The sequence below is a fragment of the Patagioenas fasciata genome, chromosome 4 (assembly GCF_037038585.1).
Source record: "Patagioenas fasciata isolate bPatFas1 chromosome 4, bPatFas1.hap1, whole genome shotgun sequence".
In the NCBI taxonomy this organism is placed as follows: domain Eukaryota; kingdom Metazoa; phylum Chordata; class Aves; order Columbiformes; family Columbidae; genus Patagioenas; species Patagioenas fasciata.
This window is the reverse complement of record NC_092523.1, coordinates 47,813,935-47,833,581: the sequence shown is the minus strand read 5'-3', so window position 1 is coordinate 47,833,581 and position 19,647 is coordinate 47,813,935. Positions and strand designations below refer to the sequence as shown.

Sequence of the window (19,647 nt, the reverse complement as noted above, 5' to 3'; positions counted from 1 at the left end):
GCCTGAAATAGTGAGTGACAATAAATAACAGGAATCCCATTTCCCATTCAAAGCCCCATTTTCAAGAGTAACAATAATCCCTTTGTCAAACAACCCTAAGAGCTGGATTTATTTGTTCTATGGAGTTCATTAGCCTAAACTCTGCATTCTATTACAGGGTTCCTGACTAGACTGTTTCACTATGAAATGCAGGTCAAGCAGTTTACTGTCAGTGCTTAAACTGTAGAAGTCAGCCAGTAGAAAGCCAGAATTACATGTTTCAAGCTAATAAAATGTGTCAGCATCTCCTTGACCAAATTTCCATGTTTATCTGACCAGAGGATCCTCTAACTCATGTCTGCAGACAACAGCAGCCCACTTGGTGCTGTAGACACCTTCTTCCACCTCACTCTTCTCCTCTAAACACACGCATGCAGTTTCTTCCCTATAACTACATTCTTCCATATAGTTTCTATGCAGCAGACTGATAGCAGCAAACATCACAAGAACATGAGAGAATCTTTTCCGTTTAACAGCAGAAGCACCAAAGGTGGCTCGCAAACATATCTGTGATGTTTTTGGTCTGTCTTTGTGATACGCAAAGGAATTCTGGAAGTCATGTTTATTTCCTGCTATTTCACTTTTTTTCTCCTTCAGGTCTGGAAATGGGCTTTAAGATGGTTTTGCACGTAAAAAAGATATTGGCAAATCAAACAGGTAAGTTTGTGTCTCCCATTCCCAGTAGCTTGCTACAGAGCCCCCAACAAAAGGGCCTCTTAATGGCTCACAAACATTAGCAAAGTTATCCCCAGAAACCATATCAGTAATTACATCAACTACACAGAAGAGCCACAAGTTGTCAAACTAGATGAAAACGGAACAGAAATATCTTCTGAGACCCAGGTCTCCCGTGGACAACTATAACGTAATTCTCTTTCTAAGGTGGAAAGCAATTGTATTTGAATGTGCTTTGTGTAACTTCAAAATATTTCCAATGTCTGAACAAAAGAGTGGCAGGGAAAATAGTCTGGTTAATAACGGAGCTCCTCTACGCATTAACTTGGGAACTGAGAAATCTCCTGTTCTGCTTCTCGGGATGACCAAGACACCTCACTTAAAGAGAGGATAAACTAAAATGCCTGATATTTCTCAGATAAATTAGAAGCAGACATTTTAATGCAGTCATCAGATCTTCACCCTGAAATCAAAAGAAGTAAAACTAGTGTCCTCGCTTTGGCAGGTTAGTATCAAACTGAATGTTCAGTACAAATAAACTGACAGAAAAAAAATTAGAAAGGTTTAATTTCATTAAAACAGAAATAAGGCTCAAACACTGCTGCATCCTGTTGTAATGACAGAAGTCAGGTTCTTAAATTATTTCAATATTTCTACACTCATATCAAGTATGGCAAAATGTATCTGACTTCCAGTGACACCTTCTACCAAAGACAAAAGCCACCAACAAACCATACTGCAAATAATCAGTTTCTTAGTTGGTTTTTGTGGTTGGTGGGGTTTTTTGTTTGTTTTGGGTTTTGTTTTGGTTTTTACTGGAACTACTGACTGACAAAGCTTAAAAGGGAAATTAAATATTTTTAGTTCCCTAAGCACATACACAAAAGACACTATTATGTTTATACCACTGGAACCTGTGTATGTTATACATTCACTTTAAATGAAGGACTATTATCAGATTGCTTTTACCAGTATCAGATTGCTTTTACCCTAACACACGATAAGTACTAAACACCAGGAATGGAGAACTTAAGGGGCAAAGCAGCTCCAACTCCCAATTCAATTACATTAAGCTATTGGAATCGTGCAGTTAAGAAAGGAGTCAGCAATCAGAGCAATCATACTCAATCAGTGAGCAGCAGGGTACAGCTGTCTATTCATCAGGGCACAGCTCAGCATCCTGTTGGGGTGAGCAGAGCACTGACTGAAAACAGAAAAAGCATCTCTTCACTCATTCCCTATTACCATCCATACTCCAGATTTTTCCTTTCCTACAGCCATAAAGGGACCAGCTATACTGCATACTTACAGGTAGATCTGCATAGAAATAGTGTTTTCTGTCAAACAATGACTTCTTGTTTATGCTGCAGTTGAGTGCTAGGCCTGTCATCACTGCTGCTTCTACGCATCGCCTGTTGAGAACCTAAGGAAACATGACACACGGTTTTGCTCAGATACTCAGTATGTAACAAATGTGTCTCCCACACATTGCCTTACATGGAGCATATATTCAGTTTTGCTTGCCTTCAGTCACCATCAGATCTCTTTCCTTGTGTGGGTAGTTCTTATTCATGATCAAAATCACGGTAGCTACAAATCTGCAAAGCTTTAAGATGAAAAAAACAAGCCATTCAGTCATTTTGTGTTGCCACATAAGGTGGTGTGCACTGTCTGGTTTGCAGCTTTTGCAAACATTCCAGTACTTTTGAATCTGCAAGGGTGAAAGAAACAAATCATAGCAAATGATAATTCAATCATAACCAGCTGTCAACTCATACTGGGAAGTGTAACCACAGGACTTGGATTAGGGACTGCAGTGCCATTTCAGTAAAACCCTTCAGAACACCTGTAACAACAGATTCACAGTGAATTAATTAGTATCTACATCTGGATTTCAGTCCCTTGCTTAACCAGGATGAAATTAAGCACACTTACCCACTTTGCTAGAACACAACTAAAGAGATATCAATTTATCACATGGCTACAAGTACACATGCACTTCCAGTACCCAGGTAACCTCAGGGATGAAGGTTCTCTCAGAACACATGATCTGAAGACCCAGTAAGGTGTTCATGAAGAAATAAAGGAGTTAAGTGCAGTTTCTCACTGCCAACCCATCACTCTCAGAGCTACACCCTTCTATCTCCTCAGCAGGGTCAGGATCCAGAGAAGAAAGAAAACTCAACTCCAAAAAGTACTAACTGGCAATGTTTTGTGGGTTTTTTTTTCACTAATTTAACAGTTGGTTTAACTAACATCAAATAGATAAAACAGAAAAGAAAAAAAAGGCTGAATTTGTCTTAGTACAACTCTGACATGCTCATACTTACAGTATTTTGAAACAGGAACAGAATTTATCCATCTTATTCTGCACTGTACAGCTGCCAGGAAGTCAATTTACAGCAGGAGCATTAAAGGGGCACATTATGTAAAAGAATCTACATGACTTCAGCTGCATTGACCAGAACATAAAAGGCTTAACTAATGTTTTCTTCAGTTTTTCTGGCAGTATTTACTTTTTATATTCTCCATCCTGATTTCTGAAAACAGATTAAGCAGCTGTACATTCCTCATAATCCCATGTCTTCAGCTGGAAAAGGAATCTTTGCTTTACTCGTCTAATATTTAAAAAATCAAAATAATAAGAGAAAATACATGAAACTCTTCACATAACTTCAAAATTGCTTATACAGACAAGAAATTAAGTATTTAAGACATTTAATGAGGGAACGTTCAGATTTTTAGTGTAGTTATATATGGCTAACTAGAACACATCATCTGTTTGGGCATATTTTATTTATTAAAAAATTTAAAAGATCCATAAAGCAAATTTTAAGTGAGAAAAAAGGAAGAACAGTTTCCCTTTGAAATACTGATCCACAGCAAAATGAACACAAGTAGTCCAGACTATAACCTAAGTAAAATTGGTAACTATGAAATATTATTTTAGTATCATAGCTGCCGTTCATTGTATAGTAGATGCTCCTGTTCTCAACAATTAAATGCTTCCAGACAGTACAAATACTTTTTTTACTGTTTAAGGAAGCTTGTAAAAGTGCTAGTCAAATTGTTCCATGTTTAAAATAATGTATTTTTAAATACACGGGCAAAATTTCCTTCTATTAAAGCCTTATGGCATGATCCTGTTCAGTTTTATACATTAGGGAGGACCGTGCCAGTCAGCCCTTTAACAACTGGTCATGAGAAACCATTAAGGCTTTACAAGAACTGCGTAAATTCTAAACACCACTGCGTCGAAGTAGTGAACTGGTGTCTTGCTACATTTCCAGATGGTGCAGGGGTTGTGACTGGTAGTCACAATTGGAGAATAAGACAAAACCCAGCTCCCGAGTTGCAGTCAGAGCCCCATGGCACATCCTTCAAATACAGGTGTTTAGCTAATGAATACACTACAACTACTGCCTTTGACAACTTGCTCTATAATTTTTTGTTCAAACAAGGTAGAGTGTATCTTACTCTCTGCCCTAAGGGATAACACTGTTTAGAGGTGAAGGAAATAAATCCCACATAGGTACTTACACCAGTGACAAACTTTTGCACTACTGATGATGAAACATTTTGGTGGCTCTAGGGAAGAACTGGCACAAAAATGTGAAATATTGATTATTTTCTATGTATTATTACTAAGCATTTACATGAATGTAATGTGTATGTGTTTCCAGTGTACTGGGTCATACTAGATAAATCATTGTATACACACCACTACTCACTCACTAGTACAACCTCCCGTGCTACTTTATCGACCTCGGTGGGGGCAGAAAGCATTGCAAAGCACATCTTTCCCATATGGCATACTGAGATGTCTACCACGCCAATCTGATTCCTCTGCTCTGTTTGGCTCAAACAAATAAATAAATAAATGACCCTCTACTTCCTCAAAAATCAAAACTTAACTGCTCCATTTCTGAAGTGACTACCACTACCCATTCCAGTGATCAAGACTGTGCACATAAATCAGAGTTGTTTAAGCAAACTACTACTTTTCCTTCAAACAAGCCTAGCTTTTCAAATAATCTGCACTGATAAACATCAATTCAGTATGTGAAACTTCCCATACTAATGACCTAGAGTAAGTCCCCCAAGCTTGTTTATGCAGTAAGCTGTTATTAAGTTGACAGCTTTGACTAGCACCAAAGATTTAAATTACTGGCTTGAACTGACAAGCTGCCAGTCTGGTATGTTAGTAAAGTGCTGACCTTGAAAGAAAGATATGTAGCTTCTGCAATAGCTATGGACAAAACACAAGAGCCCATAAAGCTTTTTTAAATATTTCTGGTCTTCTAAAATTGAAGCATCTCTCCTAGGTAGTTAAAGAAAATCCTAGAGAGCTATCACAAAAAGAAATGAAATTGTTTGTATTGGAAACTCATGAAAAACCTTAACAATGGCATCACAACACCAGCACCATTTCCCTTGTAGCTACACTACCCTGCTAGAGCACCATGGTAACTGAGTGCTAAAGGAATGAAAGAACAATCCAGCCAAGATCTCTCTTTTTCTGATATTCACCTATTCTTTACATCTAGTTCACAAGTGGAGAGACTCCTTTTAAAAATGTATCATCTTTATTTGCAAGGTCAGTTTATTCCAGAGCTTGGTTTGAAATACAAGGCTATTCAATACATAAGACTATACACAATACCTTCAATGGCATAAATTCCCACCAAAAGCAACTTTTTAACAGCTTTTTCTTTAACAGCAGGTTTACTCCTTATATTAACATTACAGAAAGCTGGCTCCCTTCTAGGTGAAGATGTATGGTTCTATATTTAGTAAATGATCATTTTAAAATTTTAAAGACAGTAGGTAGGCAGCTTCTTGTTTTGCTAATGAGTACCATATAGGATAATTGAGGGAAAAAAGAGAAGAAACATCTAGATCTCTCTCCTGCAAAAAAGTTTATTTGTGCTACCTTTTAAAAAAAAAAAAAAGTAATCTTTGCCGTAACTGTGGCACCCAGAAAACCTAAACTATGGAACAAAGTATTCCTTGTACTAAAAACAGTAAAATGAAAATAAGTCCTTGGAAACTTTAAAAGTTTTTTATTCCAGGTCACACATTTTAATAAAGCAGATTTCATATTAATTAGCTATGTTAAGACCTTCATTCCTTCTTACAATCATGAAGAAATCAGCATTAATCAGATTAACTACAGGACTGGTTATCTAAGAAACATTTAATTTTAGCTCCTTTTTATTCAAAATAACAGCTAGAAGAAGGAAGCAATGCAATGTACTTAGCCAGCTCTCTGTAGACCCAGCAGTAATCTTTAGAAACCTCAACAGATACATCTAACCATATTTCCCAGTACTCCCATTTCATATCACTCTGATTTTTATTTGCTTCCACTAATGGATATATTCAGTCTTGCTATTCCTCCTGTGTTAAAAGTACTAACTTGCTTCCATATATGGTTCTTTGAAGTGCAATCACAAGTTAAACTTCAAAATAAACTATTCGTATCTGCTTAGTCCAAATGTAATTGTGACTGTTCAGTCTGACACTGCAGATGAATACTTCAATGCAGTTTTCTTTCTTGGCATCCTCCCACACACACAGAAGGGCGTAACTGCCTTGTAGCTATGCATGTACAGAATGTACATTACAATAAATGAAGAGCTAACCATTTCCCAAATATCTATTTATGTCAATAGGTATACAATCAGACCCCATCCCTCTAAGCATACAGTAAAAATGTAAAAAACAAGCCAAACTAAGCCTTGTCATTTGTTTGGTCTGCAAAGAGTGCACGTGTTCCAAAAGCTGAGGTCTCTGACTGCAGGGGAAATCTAACAAGTAGTTTCATTTAGGGCATTCTGATTTTCAGTCCAGTGTCGACTTCACAGCATATTTCCTCCCCTAATATGAGTGTCATGTTCTTATCCATAAGGAAAGGGGCAAAAGAGTAGGTGAGGAAGCACCAGACATTTTAAATTAAGATCTTCAATTAATAGAAAGAGTTTCCAGCTTAAGAGAACCAAATGGCAACTGAGAAGCTGAAGAAGCAAAGGAAGATGGGGGGGGGGGTAGACAGGCATTAAATATACCTTAATATATTTTGTAACTTATCTTTCTGCAGTCTGGTACCAAAAACATATGCTCCTACACAAAACATATCACAAGGTTTAGAATTGGAGGAAGCATCTTCCAGGGGCAGTGATGACCAGCAAAATTCAGCAGCAGGAGGGAAAGATGCTGACCCCTGGGAGTAAGAAAACTGGGAAGGTGTGACCAGATACAAAGCTATTCAAATACAGACTGACTTCTGGGTTTCTCAGCCCTTTAAGACAGGGGTTGCTCAAAAAAAAAAAAAAAAAAAAAACACAGAAGGAAAAATCCATTCAGATCACTGTTCGGGCAAAGTGCTCAGATCTCCATGAAAAAAATCCATTTTCTGGGGTGGTAGGGAAGCAGCCACTCCAGTGGCATTGCCCCAAAACAGTTATCTTCATGCCTCAGATCCCATCAGCAGTAGCTAAAATCAAATAAACTTCTACCATGCAGAACCAGTCCCAAGCAGAAGAACCCACAGGGGGAGACAGAACAACACAATGGCAATATACTGGTTCATGTTACCTGCAATCAAACACTGTGTTTCTATGGTCTTTCTATCAAGAAGATCAAGTGAAAACACTTCAATGCTTTTAGAGGTAGGGGACTGAGCAATGACTAAAATCTAAGTTACAGAATGTGATCAAATCCAAAGTCAACCAGAGCTTTGAGGTGGACCTTCTCAGACCTGTTTTCCTACACTGAGCTCCACAAATAAAGGCTTTAAACATGAATAACATCTGCCTTCTTCAATATAACCTAGTTGTTTAACTTGTTAAACAGAAAATTCTGAGCACTTAGGACAGAACGGAGTTTATAAACCAGCCCCTGCTCTCTTTATCCTTATAAGATGGTTCTTTGCTTGTAGGCTTGGTGAGGGTTAGCCCTGTGGTTTTCTGAGTTGTAATGAATTCTGGCCTTTGATACACATTGACTGTCATTTTGCATCATTCCTAAGCCTTGGCTATTCGCTCTCTGCTCCTTCTTGCAATCTTTAGGTAACTGAGAGCCCATACTAAAAACACACTAAAAACTCCCAGCCCTTTGATCTGACTCTCTCATTCTTTTTTCCTCTATTTGCCCTCTCCTGAAACATGCTTATTTGCTCCCCAGAGAGGCAGCCATCTGTCCTGGTTTTGTTAAAAAACAAGTTTCTCTTTTAGTGAATTTGCCTGTCAGCTAAAGCCTTCATGTCAGCTGCATTTTCCTGGAGAACCCAACACATGTTTTGGTTAAACCTAGCAATGGAATGCAAACTTATTGATAAGCACGGATGGACATCTCGCGAGAGGGGCAACGAGAAAACTGATGTCCGAGAGACTGACCAACGGTGTATAACATTCCATTCACGTGAATACTTCATATAAAAGTGGGAGATCACGAGGATCTCGGCCTTTTTTTTTCCCTTTGCCTTTTCCCTTTTTCCTCATGGCTGACATTAGGAGAGGACCTTGCTGGTCGTCCCTGCGAACTGAGGCCTAGTGAGAGACTGAATCCAGCTCCGGTTGGCTACAGAGTCTAATCCAGGACTTTGGGTGCTGGCTCTGCAGTTGCTGAGACTTACAAGATTGGTTTTGTATATTTTGTATTATTTTCTCTATTCTTATTAGTAGCATTAGTAAAACATCTTTAACTTTTCCAACTCTCTTCTCTCTGTCCTTCTTTCCCTCCCGATCGCCTGTCCTGAGTGGGAAGGGGGGAGAGGGAGGGGCAAAAGGGGGAAGTGGGGGGGAGAGGAGGTTAACAATACATCTGCCAGGGTTTGATTGTCACCCCGCAATCCTAACCCTCGACACCATCTTTCCCTCCAGGCTGACCCAGATGTCTCGTAAAAGAGCACAACATACAAATTGAGAGTAAATCAGAGGCTGTTCATCACACATAGAGACAGGACTTCAGGAAAACAGTAGGTGACATAATGCAACAAGTCTTGCAGAAAGGTATTAAGAAAGCAAGCTAAAATTCTTTAATAAACTGGAACAGCAGAAGCGATGAAGACTTGTTTTTACCTGAGCAGTGACCTCGACACTCTCTCCTCCATCATACCCCTATCTTCTCCGCATTTCATCAAATATCCCAAATTGAGCATAACGTGTCACAAATACCAGAATAGCGGCAGCTCAAATAAAGCTGAGATCAGTGGGGAGAAGAGACTTAACTGCTCATTTCCTCTTCATGAGGCAATTTTGTCTGAACTTGGCAGTGAACTGCAAAACTAATGTTTCTGTACAAAAAACAATCATAGAATCATAGCACCATAGAATAGCTTGCGTTGGAAGGGGCCTTCAAAGGTCACCTAGTCCAAGCCCCCTGCAATGAGCAGGGACATCTTCAACCAGATCAGGTTGCTCAGAGCCCCATCCAGCCTGAATGTTTCCAAGAATGGGGCATCTACCACCTCACTGGACAAAAACAATGGTTACAGTGGCAAAATTTGCACATGTAAATAATAAAAATTAGTTGCAGAACCTTACATAGTCCTCTCAAAATCAAATACATAGTAGTAATATATTTAATGTAGCGAGGTGACTGATAATCAGAGGGAACACAAAGAAACTATTTTTACCCCAGGAACCTATTACAGCCTAACCGCACCAAGGTAAGTTTGAAAAAAAAAAATATATAAACCTGACAGTTACGCAACATTACACAGCAGACAGCTAACCATGAAGTGAACAAAGACCTAGTCTACAATTATCTGTCATTACTGTTGGACAATGTTTCCTACATACCTTTCAATGAAAAAACTCTTCAGAGAAAAAAGATATTAAGAAGAACAAAGAAGCAATATGTCAGTTTGCAAAGTTAAAATTCTAAGAAATTGGTAGAACCATGATTGTGACAGAAACTTTTGCTTAACAAAGCACTGCTTTTGTATACATATATACAATACACTACCTTGGATTTCCACGAAGGGAGTTACATGGAACCAGCCTGTTTGTCTACATACTGGGAGAAAATTACATCAAACACTTAAGGATGCCAGAGCACATACAGTGACTGATAACAGAAGTAATAGAAATTTGTCTCCCAAAAAATCCACTCATGGTTCCAACTTAAAGAAATTCCAAGTCCACTAACAAAAACTACTGCAAAAGCCAATGTGCAATTCAGCACCAAGTTCAGACTGAATGCGGAAGGAGGGGACTCTGATCTGTCTAGTTGTCATGTAACAGTTGTGCTGTCCAAAAGTATCAAAGACGGTACAATAACAAGATACTGCAGACTCCTGCTCCCCACTAAGAAGCAGAAAAATATCTGTGTAAAGCAATAAAAAAAATACCACACAAAAAGAGATAAGAGAAAATACATAGATAACATCACTGATGCATTGAAGGATCTGCTGAAATAGGTGATAGAAGGATGTTTTATCAACTCAATGATATTCTAACTGGCAAGTTTACATCAGCCAGAGGGACCTGTTAAGGATGAACAGGAAAGCCAACAAGAACAAAAAACAGAAAGAGCTCAATAGTTACTGAGGTGCTAAGGAGACAAAGCCCTACAGGAATTGTTAGCCTTGACAAAAAGATTAAAACACCCAGAATGAGTGTCAGAACTTCACACAAATAAACAAGAAATAGCAAAAAGCAATAGAAGACCTTACAGGGGACTCTTCCGAATCTTGAGAGAAGAGCAACAAACATCATCAAATACTTCAAAGCACAAAAGCTGAGGTGTCTCCAGAAACATGGCATTTACAATTAAGTATGAAATAAAGTTGAGCTAAGCAACTGCAGTAGTCGAGGAAGTATTACACTTCTCAGACTCCAGTGAAGAAGGCTAGTTCTACAGGCAATCCCAGGGCTGTGAATGATCCTACAAAAGAGAATGAAGAACAACCTGCACCATAACCCAGCCCTGAAAGTCATCTGAAGCAGGCCTCCCTCATCGTTCAAAGACCTCCCTGACCAGTACAAGGGAACTGAACTGATTAATAGCTTGAAATTTTGTAGGCAGGATTTAATCCATCATGCACTCAGAAATTTAAGGGTCTACGAACTGCAAAGGCATTCTCAGAGAGCAATGGTTTAAAAGCCTATTTCACTCCCCTAGTTTTTTTCTAAATTAAGCAGGATTTTCTTTTTAGAGGCTTACTGGGACTGCCAGTCCAGCAAGCTGGGACTGTGTGAGCAACTAAAGACTGTTAACCACTGATGATATAATGCATGTCATCAACCCAAATGTTATCAGGAATGGACTACAACAGAAAGGTACCATCAGCTTATAAGAAAATATCTCATTTTTCCCCTAAGTACAATTATTACAGTTTTGCTGAAAGAAGTAACAAGCAGTTAAAGTGGAAGTTAAACCCACATGCATGCAAAGATCAGAATATTGTCCGGTTCCCCAAGAAAGGTGCATGCAATTTAAAATGTAGTTATCAAAAGTCAAGCTAAGAAGCAGGGGTTTTTTTTGAAAGCAAAGTAGTATAAGAAAGGAGTAAATCCATATTCATGCCAGCAGGAATGTCAAAACAAAAATGAAATCACACATTGGTAAAGCAGCTGCTGCAATCACCACATTTAACAGGCACAAGATACCAAAAAATCTAGTTTCAAGCTGTAAAGTATCAATTCTGGTTTCAAATGCTGTTTCTGTTCCAATATGTACAGCTGACAGACAGATCCACCAAAATCTCACACAAACCTCTGAGTGCCTTTGAAAGCAAATGCACCAGGTAAATTCTGTAGATTAATAGCATCTGAAATTCATCATTAAGTCTGACAATTTATCACCCAAGACATCTGGAAAAACACTAGGTATCTGCCACTGCCAAGGATGAATGCTGTGTCAATAAAGTAAGAGGAACTAAAGCACCCTCCACATCCCCAAACTGGGCATTACCCCTGTCACATCCCTGGGAGGCCATCTCAACAGCAGAGCCCTGCAAAGTGGGGAAGATAACAGCACGAAACAGGTCCTCTCTGCTACTGCGTGCTGTTACAGTGACATTCCTCAGCTTTGGAGAAGCCAAAGTTTGGAGTTTAAGTTGCAAGCAGTGCAATACCAGAAGGAACAAGGGCTAATATCTGTTCTAGCCCTGCTTCCTTCCATGAAAAGGTGTATCTGGTTGCCCGACTGTCATTATACAGGTGAGAGAAGATACAGTAGAACCAAAATCCTTCCTTCTACAGTATTTACAGAGGGAAAACTAAAGGAGTTTAAAACAACAGGATATGAAAATCTCAGTACAGGACAGCAGCAATGAGTGAGTTGTTGAGGCCTCAAGGATGTCCAGTGAAACGGGAAAAAAATATTCAGATAAAATCATGCATCTCATATGTTATTCTACAGCAGTGTTCAACATCTATCTTACTCTGTTTCTTCTGAGGTCAGAAGGTATTTACCTCTTCTTCTTTAGAAACAGAGTTTGATCATTTCCAAAAACCCTATCTTAAAAAAAAGATGCTGTTCACACCGTGAAAAGAATGAAATTCAAATGCATAAGAAGGTGTCAAAAATTTCAAAATACTTAAGGTTGTAGGGTTAATATTCATTCAAATCTTATTAATTTAAACCTTGGCTATGTAAATCCTAGATTATTTCTTCCTACACTTGCCTACAAATAAATAGGATCAGGCTTTCACTTCAGTCATGCAGGAGACAAATATGTGCATCTTTTGGTGTGATTAGCGACAAAGACTAAGCACAGACAAAAAGGTTACAGCTCTTAGCTACTAGATCTACCATCTTATTTCTGCGGCTGAGCTATAATTAACCTTTAGTCAGTCACCTCAATAATCAGAATAGATAATTATGGATTCTCTTCTTGTGAGCCCAGTCTTATCTTCATAAACCTTTATAAAGATTCTCAGAATTTTCAAAGGGGATAAATCAGACCACCAGTGCAACCACCTCCATGGATCCTCAGAAGAATTTTAAATCAATCTGTAGGTATGATACACTGTATGCCACCACATGTAGCGCAATACTCCCTTTATAACCCGTCCTCTGAAGGCACCAAGCTAAGATCATTGCCAAGTCCACTCAGCAGGTAAAAGAATCAGGCATTTGCATATTTCATTACATGAAACGTAATGTAGTCACATGCAGTCGCAAAGAAAGGAGAGCATTAGTTATTTGAGTTGCTATCTGATCTAGTGGCGAGGGGCTCCACCACCACAGGGCACAAGAAGCCTACAGAGTAGCATGGAACATGCTGTCCAGTCTCATTACCTCTAAATTTACTTTTTCAACCAAAGCTTTGCCACATCTTTTTTGCTGTCTCATGCCAAAGAGGGGTGTATCGGCATAGCTGGTCTTGACTGTAGCTGGCTCTCATAGGCACATTATGAGAGCAGCACAGTGAAATAGCCATGACACTAACTTCGTGATGGTCCTCCTAAGGCCTACTTGCAGCAGAAGCATAAAATAAGCTGTATTGCATTACAGGAAAAAAAATATGAAGAGGAAAGATGCAGCAGGGCTAAATATATTATTCTAGTTTCCCCTCTCCTGTGGAGAGGGCAGCAAAGGCTCACACCCACACTCATAAGTGACCCAGAAATGTATAGCAATCAGAGAAGTTCCCTTTAGCACTATTCTTTCTGGTCCTGATGTGAAGCAGCAAATACTAGCATGGTTGTCTATCACAACCACTTCATGGTCTCACAGTAAATTTAAATCCTTGTGACACTGAAAAATGTCCCCATAATTCTCAGTTTATAACAGCTGTTATTCTCTGCTATGGACAGCACAACTACTGTATTAAACTTTGCTCCTATTTTTTCGTTTCTCAACATAACAGAATCCAAAGGAAAGGCCAAATATTTACCTTCTAAAGAGACTAATTGGGCAATAATATAAACATTTGGGGGGTTTTTTTTGTTTTTTTTTTTTTTTTACAAATACTGGGACATTTTCAAAAACTACATTCCATCTTGCAAAATCCAATTCTACTTCAGATATTATTACCATGTACAAATATATATAGTTATTTCAAGAAAACAAGGCCAACTGTTTGATTCCAGAACAAGCATCCGTCTCTAACATTAATTCCTGTGCAGCAAGTACAAGGAGAAAATAAAGCTATGATTACTGACTGGATTTTGTGTCAAATTCTAACATGCGAGAGCATGTTATTTTCTAACATTCACTTGCAACTCTATTTTCACCAGTACTGCAGTGAGAAAAATCTTTCTTCTCTTCCTACAGCTAAAAGCAGCTGCTAGAAGCTAACATAGCATCACTACTTTTAAATTAAGCTAACCATCCTGCTGTTGCTTGTCAGGTGCAGCTATATTCTCTGTCAAGGCCCACATGTACTGGGGTTTTCTCACAAAGGTCAGAACTTCGTGAGACCTCATCTGTAAAGCACTTCAACAGAGCAAAAAGCAAAAAAAACCCACCCCAAACCAGTAACATATATAAAAATGAAACTCTTCATAAATACTCATTTTTGTTCATTCAATAACAGTTTTTCTACTTGGCTGAAGATAAGCATTAGACCATTTAAGAGGATTTCTGTTCATTAATAGAATGTACAGTAGAAGGGCTGAAGCCAAAATCCTGAACCCTTTTAAATTTTCTAAATATTAATTCCCTAACCTAGTCTTGCCTCCAAATGTAAGGAACTAATTTTCCATGTTTAAGTCTGACTAGATTCTTCTAAAATCAAATGACTGCATAAGATTCTCATTCTCTCTGGAAAGTTTTCAAAATTTCAATATAGCTAGGTCTGAAACAGCCCTGAATTGCCACTGACACCAGAGTGAAGTCCAAATTATATCAGCACCTAAAATTCACTTCCTTAGATTTCAAGACTTTTGCAAATACAGAATGAATACATCAACTCATGTCTCATTTAAGGATCACACAGCATATATCGAGACCCTAGAAATCCAGCCACAAGTTCATTCTCAAATTCAGAATATTATTTAAGGCTGTATTATGGTGATGAAAAGCTTCCAATAGATTAAAAATAAAATACATCTGCAACTGCAATTCAAACTTACACTCTAATACTCTCTGAAACACTTTTGCATTAAATAATTTCATTCTATTACAGTCCCTGCATGCTTGTTGCATGAGGCAATGCTAAATCTATTCGATATTTATTTTCACTGTATAGTAAGAGCTTATATTATACTTTTTAAGGATTATTTTTATATTAAACTTGTCAGATTTCCAGAGAATTCTACAGCAGTACTGTCACAGCCATCACAAAGTTATAATTAGCTGTGACTTCAAAAATTTATGATGTTGTCATCAATAAATCGCATTGCTATGTGCTAGCTGGCTATTCAGACTTATTAGGTAATTGTTTTGCTCTGGAAATAGGAATGGTTGACACTTTCCTAAATCAGAGACTTTCTGCTTAGGAAGATAAGTACCTCCATAGTGAGACATTCCAAATTGCAAACAACAGCTACATAAACAAACATATGGCAAAGTACCATCAAGTGGCCACTCGGAAGTCTAAGATGTTCTCCTCTCATAGGATTTTAAGTATCTCCCATATCTAGAGGAATTTCCTGTGTGGCATACTAACCAAATACACCCACTCTGGTCTCAGAGAAATGCTGCGATTCATTCAACATGTTGAAGAGATATTCCTCATTTTTTTCCTTTGCAGAAGATATCAAGTTACTGTAGTGATAACTAGAGAGTGAGTGAACTGAAAAGAAAAAGCACTTGGCATTTCACGTTATCAACCAACCAGAAAATAGAAAAATATGTAAGAGCAGTTCTATAGTCAAATCTTGGGAAGAACAAAATACTAGACACATAGTCAAAGTTGTCTGATGTAAATCCTGATATAATTAAGTTGAAGCATAACTTACTGGTAAAGTTCCAGGTAAAGATGCATCAAAGAAAGATACCAAAGAGTTAGGAGGTGCTGCAAACTGGACTTGGGAACCAGAGAAAAGTTTTGAGTTGGAACTGATTTGTGCATGAATTTCCAGACCCACAACTGGCACCCATGGAGCAAGACTGAAAAGCAAAGAGGAGAAAGGAAATAAAATTAAATTATAATTGTAAAAAATTGTAAATTATGTTGTAAATTCATCTACAGTGTAATGGCAAAAGTTGTGCGGCAATACTGGAGAACTAACTGACAACATATACAGAGGGGACTGTATAGCAAAGTGTCTTCATTATATACAGAAAATAATGCAATTAAAAAAAGAAACATAATGGTCTGAAACTTTAAACTTTTCCTTACATGAGAAATCTTAGAGATATTAATAAGGCAAATTTGCATGCTAGATGAATCCTAATTTGGTACCTTGTGAAAATCACAAAACCATCATAAATATCAATTACTTCTCAGGTAGCTTTATAAATCTCCAACAGACAGGTGGCATAATAAATTATGTATTCTTTGTTAGCTAGTCACTTGCATGCTGGGAAAGGTGGCTGTCTAGAGCAGTGTTAGTAGCATATTTGCATAAACATTAGTGATCTGGTAATAGAGAATTCATCACTTCAACATGAGAGCTACTGTCCTCTGAACATATTCCACAGAACAAAGCTTCTCTGTATCATCTAAGAAGTAATTGCAATTCTCACATCCATAACCTTTATATGGACAAGAGAAAAAGGTTACCTTTACAGTATGAATTGCTTGACAGTTTCTGTAAGTAATTATCTGGCCTTGTACAAATGAAGTGGCACAAATAATATTCAGTGACAAAATCACATTTCTATGGCAGAATACTTCAGCAGTGTAAGTACCCAGATAGCTATAGGAGATAAGTGAGCTATGGAAAAACTTCAAACAAATATATGAAGTGCAATGTCCCTTTCAAAGGTGAATGTAATACATTGTCAAGATTTTAGTTCTCTGCCCTGCAACAGCTGAGGACATTCCTACAAACGCCAAACTAGTGATGCAGATACCACCTTAATAGCTGCTTTCGGACAAAGATGATTATCATAAAGTAATAAGGTTCAGATGCTCAAAGAATCTAATACACTTTCTTTCACTGACATATTTTCTTTGGTATTTTCAACTATGCATAACCATGCCTCAAGGTTTAGGAAAAACGTTGGGTTGGTTTAGGTTTGTTTTTAATTTTGGAGGCAAATTTAAGTAATTGTTTCCTGCATTCTTTAGAAGTGCAGCCTCAACACATCATGACATTAAAAACTACATTAGGCTCCACTTAATCGGTGTGTTGGCATACACTTGCATAAAAAAAAAAATACGTGCATCAGTCAGTCCTCAAGACCTACTAACAACACTGATGAGAAACCTGGAGATTCTTGCCATGTTTGTTCAAGGTTTATGTTTGTTTGTGTCTCTAAAGAATCAGCAGCATACTTGTGCCAGCATCTGCACAACTTCTTAGGTGATTTCAACATTTCACCAGAGAACACGATAGCTTGTGCAGGCCCTAACTTAGAGCAGCAGCAGGAATAAAATGCTCAATTCCATGCACACTGTCCAAGTTTCACAATCCTCCACTGGAAGAGCAAGCTTCCTTTGGACCAGAATAACCCTTTGAAAACGCTCATGAAGATTGGTGCGGCCCTTGTTGTTTATACTCCGAACACGCGAGGGCTAACGCTAATTTGCTTGCACTGCGTCTGCCCTTTGTGACAGCCCAACGTGCCAGAGGGACGCGGCCCCACTTGCAAAGATAAATACTGTTCAAGCCAGGGGTGTCAAACTCGTTTTTACCGGGGGCCACATCAGCCTTCAAAGGCAACGGCGAGGCTGATGTGGCCCCCAGTGAAAACGAGTCTGACACCCCTGGTTTAGGAGGTTTGGGAAGGGGTGTGAGGTAAACAGGTGCTGAGGACGTGCTGCCCCACCAGCAAGCTGTAGCTGCCTCACACTGCTCAGCCGATGGCACTTAAAGGGGGCCCTGCCGCTCCCACCCCGCCACACAGCTCCCTCAGACGTTGCTCTCAGGCCCAACAGCAGCCCTGCGCCCGGCCCCCACCCTGCGGCTACGCCCTGAGGGCGGGAAGCCTCATCGGAGAACCACCTCCCCCAGCACCCCTCTCCGCGCCGCACCAGCACCGTACCCGCTCTTCCCCGCCGGCACTGCCCCGCCTCTCGCGTTACAGGCGACAGCGTGCTGCCCGCGGGGGGCGGGACCGGGACCCCTAGCGCCGCGCTTCCACGTCCGGCGCCAGACCCCGCCGCACACCCTCACCGCCACCGCCGCCATTTTGCCTTGCTCCTTGCTGAGAGGCTCCCGCGGCGCCCCCTGGGAAATGTAGTCCGGCGAGCGGGACGGCTGCGCGGAGCGGCGGGTTGGGGACAGGGACTACAGCTCCCGGCAGGCCCCTCTTCATGCCCGCTCCTTCCCCGCCCAGGCTGGCACCTCGAGGGCGGGCGGGGCAGCGGCTGTGAGTGGCGTTGTGGAAAGTTCTGCTGCTCCTCAGGGTAGAGATGCTGGATGATGAGTGGCTCTGCTCAGCTTGGGGTGAACGTGGGGCTTCTGCCCCTCACCTTTGCTCTGGAAAGGCCTCCTCTGCCTTCATGTCTCATTGTAATGGTGCCTGTTAGCAGGCGGGTGCGAGTCTTCCTCTCACACAGTTCTCCTGCTTACCTCCTCCCTGAGGGGGGTCTTGAGAGGCCTTAAGACTGGGGCCTGCACCTGTCCTGAGAAAACTAATATCAGTCCTCGAAATGCTGAAGCAAAAGACAGTGATTGTGTTTTTCTTTTAGCTGTTGATTAGATTGTCTTAGACTCAGGTCCTTGAGTGTGTGGTTTTCCTTTGGTGTCATGCTGATACTAGCTACTGTTTTACAGATGGCATTTTGCAAATCTTGGGCATCAAATTATATGGTACCGTGCAGTTGCAATCTTAGATTTTAACTCTGTATGGAGAGCAGCAAGGTCCAGTTTCTGTGAGCCCTGGGGGTGTTATTGCTGTACAAATACGCAGTAATGAAGAAAACTGTTTGGGGCATATGCAAACATCTTAAATGCTATTTACTCAGCTACATTGTACAGACAATAGAATTAACAACTTTCTGTCCTAAGCCACAGGCCTGTGGAGCTTAAATAGGAATCTACATTAGCTGTTGCTTATGTCATCTTTGCTATATGTCGGCAACTGCTAATAGAAGCTAATCAGTCACAAACATATGGGTAAGACTGATTTCTTCCAGCAGAGGACAGTGGTGTACATAAGCACTTGACACTATCTTGCAACCTTTTTACCTCTTGTCTTCCCGAGGTCAAATATGAGATGCTGAGTGGTTCAGAATCATGTAGAACAAAATTTATCTAACTAAGAAAATGTTTCCTAATGGTTGTTCCATAGCACTATTTTTCTGATATATTTTAAATTAGTTAAATTAACAGGATGTTCTTCATAAGAAGAACCAGGTGAGCGATACTTTCAACAGACACTGATCTACAGTTACTTGTACAATATAGCTTAGTTTAATGAGTTCGTGGCATTCTTTTTCTTGGGGAATATCCCTCCCTTGTATATTAAAGTGTGACCAAGACAAAATTCCTTTCCAGTAAAGAAGAACTGGCCACAGGCCATCTCAGACATGTTGTGGAGAATGAAAGAACATCGGAGTGACCCTTTGCCTTCTGCTGCAAACCTCTTCTCATATGAGATAACCTAATGTAGAGTCTGTATAGCATTATTTAAGTCAATGGAACAGGTAAGAGTTTTTGGTAACTTTGATAGGAGGAAAACCCCATTGTCTTTTGGACTTTGCGGGGGGGCTTATGCAATGTATTGTGATGAAGAATGCCATTCAGGCTGAAGTATATGATTGTTATTTCTGCAACAAATGTATTCCTTTAACAATTGTCCTCTTTGAACTCTGGATTTAGTTATTACTTGATACTTTGTAGGGATTGACAGGTTATTTCAAATCAGCTATGAGCATAGGTTCTGAATGTAGCTCTAAAATGCCTCCCTAGTATAAAAATG

At 39.6% G+C, this 19,647-nt stretch overlaps 1 protein-coding gene across 2 annotated transcripts in view; it reads right to left on the bottom strand.

Moving 5' to 3' along the window:
- GATB (glutamyl-tRNA amidotransferase subunit B) overlaps nt 1-17,935 on the bottom strand; it is a 43,140-nt gene extending 25,205 nt beyond the window's left edge. The window contains exons 1-3 of one of the 2 annotated variants that reach the window (XM_065836616.2): nt 17,767-17,935; nt 15,573-15,723; nt 2,024-2,137 (exon numbers count right to left, since the gene is read on the bottom strand). In XM_065836616.2, coding sequence (XP_065692688.1) covers nt 2,024-2,137; nt 15,573-15,723; nt 17,767-17,912 — 411 coding nt within the window. In that variant the 5' untranslated portion in view covers nt 17,913-17,935. The remainder of the gene's footprint in view (nt 1-2,023; nt 2,138-15,572; nt 15,724-17,766) is intronic. The other variant, XM_065836618.2, reaches the window with a different exon arrangement.
- Between the last annotated feature and the right edge of the window lie 1,712 nt (nt 17,936-19,647).